General features: G+C 35.2%; 1 protein-coding gene across 3 annotated transcripts in view; it reads right to left on the bottom strand.

Moving 5' to 3' along the window:
- QSER1 (glutamine and serine rich 1) overlaps positions 1–10,485 on the bottom strand; it is a 50,507-nt gene that overhangs the window by 27,613 nt on the left and 12,409 nt on the right. For all 3 annotated transcript variants that reach the window (XM_017514269.2, XM_037733388.1, XM_017514267.2), the window contains 2 exons: positions 1,477–1,799; positions 137–253 (listed from right to left, as the gene is read on the bottom strand). In XM_017514269.2, coding sequence (XP_017369758.1) covers positions 137–253; positions 1,477–1,799 — 440 coding nt within the window. The remainder of the gene's footprint in view (positions 1–136; positions 254–1,476; positions 1,800–10,485) is intronic.

Below are 10,485 nucleotides of genomic sequence, written 5' to 3'. Positions count from 1 at the left end.
CCTCGGCCTCCCAAAGTGCTGGGATTACAGGCTTGAGCCACCGCGCCCGGCCTGAAATACTTCTAAATTTAAATCATTCTGTTTTTTCCAGGACTACTGTCAAAATAAGGCTAATGTAAACATGCATTGTACTTACACTATTTGTAGCAGCAAATTCTCTTTGACCATCGCGAATTTCAGGAACAAATTTCTGTAATAAAGCTTTTTGTACTTTCCAAATAGCTGGAGGTTCTTTTCCTGTTTTTAAAGCCTCCTGTATTAACCAGAATTAATGATATTTATAAAACACAGTGACATAGTTTAGATCTTAGAATTTTAGAGATAAAAGGAATCTGAAAGACCTACCCTAGCTCAACCTTTTGTCTAATCTGTACCTGCTATTCTGCAATAATTCTTTTTTTTTTTTTGAGACGGAGTTTTGCTCCTGTTACCCAGGCTGGAGTGCAATGGCGCGATCTCGGCTCACTGCAACCTCTGCCTCCCGGGTTCAGGCAATTCTCCTGCCCCAGCCTCCTGTATTCTGCAATAATTCTTATAAGCTGGTTAGGTTATTCAGTGTCTGCTTAAATTATTTCAGAAATAGGGAGTTCACCAACACACAAAGTAACCTATTACTCATTCATACAGCTAAAACTATTGGAAAGTTTTCTGCTAATGACACTGTCCTATGTTATGTATGCAATTTTATAACCATATATATATATTTTTTAAAAGACCATAAACAAACATTAAAATATTAAAAGTAGTTGAATTGTGAATGGCAGGAATACAGATACTTGAATGTTATATTCTTCACTGCACTTTTTAATGCCATTCCAATGTTTTTTAAAAAGGCAAAAGGGCTGGATGCAGTGGCTCATCCCTATAATCCCAGCATTTTGGGAGGCAAAGATGGGAGAATTGCTTGAGGCCAAGAGTAGAGACCAGCCTGGACAATACAGAAAGACCCCATCTCTATTTTTAAAAATACATAAAAAGGCAAATGCAAAACAAGCAAACAGAAACCCCAAAATATGTTATTTTAAACACAGCTAAAACTTTCTTAAACAAAATTATTACATTCTATTCATGGTTCTTCTATTACTTGAAATTATTAAATTAAATCAAATTCTACTTTTATGTGATAGTCCTCTGTTATTTTTGTTTAAACCTTTAAATTATATAAATAATGTTTTTCTCCAAAATACTAATAATGAATTGGGAACCTTTAAAAAAAATCAACATTTTAAAACTACTATAATGACTAGTACTGAAATGCAACTGACTACATTTGTACAGAAATACATATCTCCAATGATTTCCTTTTAAAAAATATCTCAGATCTACTCTCTTAATAGTTTGATTTTATCAAACACTTATAACAGGATAAAACTATCTATAATTCAAAGTAGATGCATGCTATTGAAGTCATAATGAAGGCTATCACAGGCACACCAACTAAACTATGACCTTTACACTGGTGAACATTGACATCACCTTAAAAGTCTCTATGTCTTCTATCTTTACCACAAATTCATCACGCTCTCTGTATTGGCCTTCTCCTCCACTTTCTTCGTTCTCCTCATCTGTAAAACCTTCTATGGCGACAGTGTCCTGTCCTTTTGCAAACTGGTCTGAAGGAAGACCATCAAGTTCAGTGGGCTTTGAGGATTCTAAAGAGCTTATATTTTCCAGAATATTTACTGCATATGAAGTAGAGTGGAGAGTTTCTTGCTTTACTGCACCCACAGTGGTCGAGGAAGTAGTAGCAGTACCAGTAGTATTGGCAGTTGGGCTAGTAGTTGCCACCTGTAGGGCTTCTGAAATGAAACCAAACAAATGCAAATCAGTATTACAAATATTTAAACACTTACTTGTTTTGTGTAAAATTCAAACAGCTTAAAAATAAAGACATGATTATTTTGTAACCAAATTGGTTGAAACAAAACCACAGGAAGAAATTAGACAAGAGATGTTAATTTCCAAGAATCAAAGATGTGAGAATTGAGTCTGATGACAAGTAGAGTACAAACCTGCAACTATCTCCTACCCTCCTGCCGCCAATTCCATATAAGTAGAGCAAAACTATTTTTACAATAAGGGGCTGGGTGCAGTGGCTTATGCCTGTAGTCCCAGCCTTATTAAAAAAAAAAAATTAGCTGAGCATAACCAGGAGGATGAGACACAAAAATTGCTTGAGGCCAAGAGTTCAAGGGTTACAGTGAGCTGTGATGGTGTCACTGCACTCCAGCCTGGGTGACAAAGCAAGATCCAACCTAAAAAAATAAGTAGATGATAAGGAAGGGTCAGCCAACCAAAACTGTGACTCTTCACAGAAGATGAAAAACCAATTACATGTGGGAAAACAAAACCACCCCCAAAACATTCTGAAATAGCACTAGAAGCTATCAAAACTAAAATTATAAAGTAATGCTATGAAAAACTGTATGCCAACAAATTAAATAACATAGATGAAATGGACAAATTCCTAGAAAGACACAAAGTACTAAAAAAGACTCTGGAAAAAATAGAAAATTTGATTACCCCAATGCGAACTAAAGAGAATAAAAGTAATTTTAAAACATCCCACAAAGGAAAGCACAGGCCCATATTGCTTCACTGGAGAATTCTATCAACAACTAAAGGAGAATGTCAATCTTTTATGCACTCCAAATGATAGGACGAAACACTTCCCAACTCATTCAGTGAAGCCAGTATTATTCCAATACCAAAACCAGACAAAAACAGCATGAGAAAACTATAGACCAATATCTCTTAGTATATAAATGCAAAAACGCATAATGAAATACTGGCAAATCCAACATACAAAAAGAATCATACAGTATGACCACGTGGGTTTTATCTTAGGAATGCAAAGTTAGTTTAACACCTGAAAATCAATGTAACATGTTATGTTAATATAAAACCGCGTAAGGGCACAGGATCATCTCAACAGGTGCAGAAAAAGCATCTGACACAATGTAACATCCTTTCATGATAAAAACATTCAACATCCTGGAACTTCCTCAACTTTATAGAGCACATTTAGAAAAAATCAGTAACTAACATTATACTTAGTAGTGAAAACTGTATGCTTTCCCCCTAAGAAGGATGTCTTAAGAAGCAAAGCTATATTTGCAGATGACATGATCTTATATATCAAAAATCCCAAGGGCTGGGTGTGGTGGCTCACGCCTGTAATCCCAGTACTTTGGGAGGCCAAGGTGGTAGATCACCTGAGGTCAGGAGTTTGAGACCAGTCTGCCCAACATGGTGAAACCCCATCTCTACGAAAAATACAAAAAAAATTAGCCAGGGTTGGTGGCACATGCCTGTAATCTCAGCTACTTGGGAGGCTGAGGCAGGAGAATCGCTTGAACCAGGGAGGCAGAAGTTGCAGTGAGCCAAGATCGCACCACTACACTCCAGCCTGGGCAGCAAGAAAAGCAAAAACTTTGTCTCAAAAATAATAACAACAAAAGGCCGGGGGCCATGGCTCAAGCCTGTAATCCCAGCACTTTGGGAGGCCGAGGCAGGTGGTCATGAGATCAGGAGACAGAGACCATCCTGGCTAACACAGTGAAACCACATCTTTACTAAAAATACAAAAATTAGTGGGCGTGGTGACATGCACTTGTAATCCCAGCTACTTGGGAGGCTGAGGAGGGAGAATCACTTAAACCCAGGAGGCAGAGGTTGCAGTGAGCCGAGATCACCCTACTACACTGCAGCCTGGGTGGCAGAGCAACACTCCGTCTCAAAAAAAAAAAAAAAGAAAGAAAAAGAAATCCCAAAGAATATATTGAAAAACTATTAGAACTAATAAATGAGTTCAGCAATATTGTAGGGTACAAGATCAATATATAAAAATCAAATGTATTTCTATACACTTGCAGTAAACAACCCAAAAATAAAATTAAGAACACAATTCCAGGCTGGGCGCAGTGGCTCATGCCTGTAATCCCAGCACTCTGGATGGCTGAGGCAGGCAGATCACAAGGTCAAGAGTTTCAGACCAGCCTGGCCAATATGGTGGAACCCCGTCTCTACTAAAAATACAAAAATTAGCCTGGCGTGGTGGTGCACACCTGTAGTCCCAGCTACTTGGGAGGCTGAGGCAGAAAAATCACTTGAACCCAGGAGGCAAAGGTTGCAGTGAGCGGAGATCAAGCCACTGCACTCCAGCCTGGGTGACAGAGTGAGAACACAATGCCATTTACAATAGCATCAAAAGTAATATTTAGGAATAAATTTAACAAAAGAACTGAAAAACTTACACTGTAAAAACTATAAAAACACTTCACTTTGGGAGGCCGAGGCGGGTGGATCACGAGGTCAAGAGATCGAGACGATCCTGGTCAACATGGTGAAACCCCATCTCTACTAAAAATACAAAAAATTAGCTGGGCATGGTGGTGCATGCCTGTAATCCCAGCTACTCAGGAGGCTGAGGCAGGAGAATTGCCTGAACCCAGGAGGTGGAGGTTGCAGTGAGCTGAGATTGTGCCATTGCATTCCAGCCTGGGTAACAAGAGTGAAACTCCGTCTCAAATAAATAAATAAATAAAAACACTACAAAGAAATAATAGATGAATGTAACTGGAAAAACATCCTATGTTCATGGATGAGAAGAGGGCAACACTGTTAACATGGCGATGTTCCCCAAACTGATCTATCGAATCAACCCAATTCCTATAAAAATCCGAGCTTCATTTTTTACAAAAATTGACAAACTGTTCCTAAAATTCATATGGAAATGAAAGAGACCCAGAATAGTCAAAACAATCTTGAAAAAAGAACAAAGTTGGAAAACTGGCATTTCTCAATTTCAAAACTTACTGTAAAGCTATAGAATTACAGACTGATACTGACATGGACATACATAGATAGAGATCAATGAAATAGAATGTAAGTTCAGAAATAAACACCTATACTTATAAGCAAATGATTTTCAAAAAAGGTGCCAGAACCATTCAATAGAGAAAGAATAGTTAAAAATACAGACAATAACAAATGTTAGCAAAAATGTGGAATGAATGGAATCCTTATATATCACTGATGAAAATGTAAAATGGTACAGCCACATTAGAAAATAGTTTGGCCATTCCTCTATTAAGCATACAGATATATGATTGAGGAATTCCACTTCTGGATGTATACTCTAGAGATAATAAACATCCACACAAAAATTTGTACACAGATGTTTACAGATTTATTCATAATAGCCAAAAATTCTGCAAATGGATAACTGAATATACAAAATGTGGTATATCCATATTATTAGGGAATAAAAAGGAATTAGATACTGATACATGCTACAACATGGATAAACCCTGAAAACATTATGCTAAATGAAAGAAGCCAGTTACAGAAGGTCACATATTATAGGATGAAACATCCCACATAGTCAATGAAACATCCTAAATAGTCAAATCCAAAGAAAGATTTGTGGTTGCCTGTAGCTGGGCATGGGTATGGGAATTAACTCCTTAATGGATACAGGATTTGTTTTTGAATGATGGAAATGCTGCACAAGTCTATGAACCATTGAATTGTACACTTTAAATGGGTAGATCTTATGGTATATGAATTATAATTCAATAAAACTATTAAAAATATTTTGAACACCAGAGCTGATAGAGGGACTCTGGGTTGAGTAACAAATATAAAGAACATGTAACATTCCAGTGGTAAGTCTGAATAATACCGATGAACTAAGATAATCACATATACAACAACAAGTAAATAAAAACGGGAAGGCCAGGCCAGGCGCAATGGCTCATGCCTGTAATCCCAGCACTTTGGTAGGCCGAGGCAGGCAGATAACTTGAGGTCAGAAGTTCGAAACCAGGCTGGCCAACATGGTAAAATCCCTTGTCTACTAAAATACAAAAATTACCCAGGCATGGTGGCAGGCAACAGTTATCTCAGCTACTTGGGAGGCTGAGGCAGGAGAATCACTTGAACCTGGGAGGCGGAGGTGGTAGTGAGTCAAGATTGAGCCACTGCACTCCAGCCTGGGCAACAGAGCAAGACTCCTTCTCAAAAAAAAAAAAAAAAAAAAAAAAAAAAAAAAAAAAAAAAAAAAAAAAAAAAAAAAAAAAAAAAAAAAAAAAAAAAAAAAAAAAAAAAAAAAAAAAAAAAAAAAAAAAAAAAAAGGAGGTGGGGGGAAGGTCAGTGATCCCCTTACTTGTACTAAGATGTAGGCAGAAGGGGTGTTTGGCCATAGGCTAAAATGCAAAAGCTGTATTCTGAAGAAAATGAATTCTACTTGCCTAGAGTGGTGGAGCTAAGAGAAAACCAAAGCAGAACCTGAGGCAAATCCAGACCTCTAACACATAAGTGGAAATGCAGACTGGCAGGGGACATTCATGAACTAAAGTGCTTGACAGCTAGAGTAAAGACCTCTGCATTGCTACCAGCCAGCCTACCTGTTCTTGTACCAAGTTAAAGCTATCCTTATACATTTATACACTTCCTAATCAAGGGAAAAGGCCTGTTGAGGAAATACAGATGAATATTCTAATCATGGTAGGAGCCCATACTATATTATTTTATCCTAATGTAGTATATTTCTATAATGCTATAGTTACACTATTATACTTTTCTGTCACAAAAATATGTATGTAACTGGAAACTGATTTGTAACTGAAGGCTCAAAATATTAAACATTTCTAACATTATATAATTGAACAGTTGATCCAAATTAATCTTTTCACATTTTGACAAGTATTAAATGTAAAAATCATGCTTCTGTTGCATATGACACTTTAAAATTACTCATTCATGGATCCATAGATATTGAGATAGATTTTACAACCAATTTTATTTGTCCTTCGCTTTTATTGATGTAAGAACTGAGAAACCATGTTCATATAAATAATGGCTAAATTAAGGAATAAAAGTGACTTTGTTATAGCAATGTCATTGACTTCTGCAAATACTTTATAAGTTATATGGCAAAACAAATCACATAGCTATCTGTGAACAAAAACAGAGATGCTGCAGCAGACTCTGAAAAAAGGAAATACTAAAGGACATGCTTTAGTCAGATGCAAAATAATCCCAAGGAGAAGCTATGAAGTACAAGAATGAATGAAGGGTACTGGGAAATATATAAGTAAATGTAAACAAATGACTGTTTAAAATACTATTAATGATGATAGAATTAAATAGATAGTAACAATAACATTTATGTCAGGAGGGGGTTAAGTTGAGCTCCAGTGTTCAAAACTTTGTATTATCCAGAAAGAGTAACATATTGACAGATTTGGAGAAGCTGTAAGTGCATGTTGTAATTACTATTGTAACCAAGAAAAGAACAGAACTATTTCACCAAAATAATCAGGGGATGTGCAGCAAGATAAAGGTATGAATAAAGCAAGATTGATCATGTAATGATTATTGAAATAGATGATGCCCCTGAATTGGGTTTCATTACGCCAATCTTTGTACTTTTGTATATGTTACAAAATTTCCATTAAAAAAGCAATTAAAAAAATAATGTATAACTTCCAAATTAGTAGAGAGAAAGTTCATCAATATTTATATGCCCTTTATAGGAAGTTTTAAAACAAACCAAAGTATAGTCTTTTTTTTTTTTTTTTTTTTTAAGTGATAGCGTCTAGCTCTGACACCCAGGCTGGAGTGCATGGTGTGATTATAGCTCACTGCAGCCTCAAACTCCTGGGCTCATGCAATACTCCTGCCTCAGGCTCCCCATTAGCTAGGCTGACAGGCACATGCCACCATGCCCAGCTGTTTTTGTTGTTGTTGTTGTTTTGTTTTGTAGACATAGGATATCACTATGTTTCCCCAGCTAAAAACTATAGTCTTTAGAGATGCATACATAGATGGTAAAATTATATCAAGAAAAGTAAGGAAGTGATTACCATCCAAGTCAGTGATTTGCTCTAGAGGTTGGTTATGAGTGGGTTTGATTTAATACTCAATTAATTTTGATACTTTCTTGCTTTCCAGTGAATAACATTTAACACTATCAATTTGCTTCTTTGTACCGCACTCTTGCCACATCCTATTAGTTTGAGTACATAATGCTCCACTGTCCATTCCAATTAGTTTGTCGTTTCTGTTTGGTTTCCTTTTTAAGAGAAGAGTTATTTAGAAGGTTGAGTTTTTCTTTGTTCCTTTCTTCTTTCTTGAAATGGCTGCACTGTACCCAGGGAATATGGCTTTGTATAATGTCTGCATTTTCAAATTTGTGGAAGTTTTATTTTGTATTTTTCTTTATGCATATTTAATTTTTATATGTGGGTCATATTTCACAAGAAAAAATGTTTTTTCTTGTGAAAAAACAAACAGATATGGAAACTATACTAAAAAATGCTAACAACAGCAAAATTAGTATGAGAATATTAAAAACAGAAATCATTAAGTGGGGAAAAAGAGAGATTTTATTATGGTAAAAGGAAATTTAACTGTAGTAAAATTTTTGCACTGAATTACATGGGTTCAAAATATCAAGTAAATAACGTTAGAAAAATAATATAATGGGAAGCTTTAACACACCTTTCTCAGGAATCAACAGATCAAGCAATCTAAAAACAAATAAGGATAGAGAGGAGTTTTAAAAACTTATTATAAAATTTTAGACTATACAAAAGTAGAGAATACAAACCCTACTATAACCCAGCTGTAAGAAGCATAAACATTTTGGTTTATCTGTTTAATCCATCCATCACTCCCTTTTATATTTGTTGGGATATTTTAAGCCAAATTCCTTACATGTCATTTACCTTTAATATATACGTATATGTAAACATTTTCTTAAATAACCCACTGTCATGTATTAAATTTAAAAAATGTAAAGGATTTGAACACTATTAATAAAATCTATTGGCACTTAGTATTTATAAAAAATAAAATCTGTTAGCACTTAATATTTATAAAAATTGGAATATTTATAAAAATGGACCATTTACCAAGCTACTAACAAAATTTCCATAAATTTCAAAATGTGGACATATTCTCTGAACATAAAGGAGTCAAATTAATAATTAAAACAAAAACTACTAGGAAACAGACAAGGAACACCTAACCATTCTTCATAACTCCTGGGGTAAAAAGAAAATCAAAACTGAAATAATAAACCAGTTAGGAAACAAAGTGAGAGCATTATAAACTGAAACCTATGAGATATCGTCAAAGTATGGTGCCAAGAAGAAAACTTACAGCTTAAATGCCATTCATTAGACAGAAAATACAAAAATAAACTATTAAACTCAAGAAGCCAGGAAGAAATTATCAAATTATACCCCAGGAATACAGGGCAAAAGAATTAAGATAAAAACAGACATAAAGAAAAAGAGTAAAAAAATAACAGGAGCAAAAAAATAAAAGTAGTTTGTTCTTTGAAAAGAACCATTTAGTAGGCAAAACCTTTCACAGACTGACAAGGAATAACACAAATAATTATTTAGAGGAATAAAGAGAGTATAACTACAGAGGCAGAAGAGACTAAAACTTAGGGAATACTATGAACAACTTTATAAAACAAATTTTAAAATCTAAATGAATGATTTTCCTAGAAAATGTAACTTTCTTAAATTGAACTAGACAGACCAAGCGACCGCAGGAAAAACTGGAAAGATGGTTAGTTAGATCTATTCTTGGAAAGTTTTATCAAATCCCTATTTGTAAGATAAAGTTTCAAAGCTTAGACGAACATAAAAATTTTTCCAGTTTAATTTGTAACACCAACATAATCCTGAATACAAAAGTGAGTCAGATTAAGACAAAAAAATACTATAAGCTAATCTCACTTATGAATCTAAGTGTAAAAATCTCAAATAAAATACTAGGAAGTTAAATCTTCCAGCAGATTAAAATAATTTGTCACGACCAAGCAGGGATGATGATAGTCCCTAAGCAGAACTACAGCAACAAAACTTCAAGAAAAACCATATCTTTCTGGCCAGAGAAATGGGTAAAGAAGCCTTGTGCAAGGCTAAGTGTAAAAGGGAAAATCTGTTTCTTTTTTCTCTTTTTCGCTCCCAGCTCTGTCCAGAGAGGAGCCCAAGTCACAGAGCTGAAATGCAGTGATAATGAATCAGAAATCTAAAACCCTAGCAGAACACTTGTCTTTTTGGCGAAAGGAACCTAGAAACAAGGCCCCTAAGGCATTAAGAGCATGGGGAGAATTAATTCCTGTTCCTTCTTTTCTCTCACTGCATTGCCCCAAAGGCAGTCCAGTCCCAGCTGCAGAGAATTGTGTTAAAGCATGGGCAGATAAATCTCAAAAAAGACACACATAGGCTCAAAATAAAGGAATGGAGGAAGATTTACCAAGCAAAAAAAAAAAAAAAAAAAAAAAAAAATCCTAGTCTCTGATAAAACAGACTTTAAACCAACAAAGATCAAAGGAGACAAAAAGGGCATTTCATAATAGTAAAGGGATCAATGCAACAAGAAAAGCTAACTATTCTAAATACATATCCACCCAATACAGGAGCACACAGATACATAAAGCTTAAACTCCCACAAAAA

The sequence above is a fragment of the Cebus imitator genome, unplaced genomic scaffold (genome assembly GCF_001604975.1).
Source record: "Cebus imitator isolate Cc_AM_T3 unplaced genomic scaffold, Cebus_imitator-1.0 Scaffold521, whole genome shotgun sequence".
NCBI classification, from domain to species: domain Eukaryota; kingdom Metazoa; phylum Chordata; class Mammalia; order Primates; family Cebidae; genus Cebus; species Cebus imitator.
Note: the sequence above shows the minus strand (reverse complement) of the source record. Positions and strands in the feature narration are given on the sequence as shown.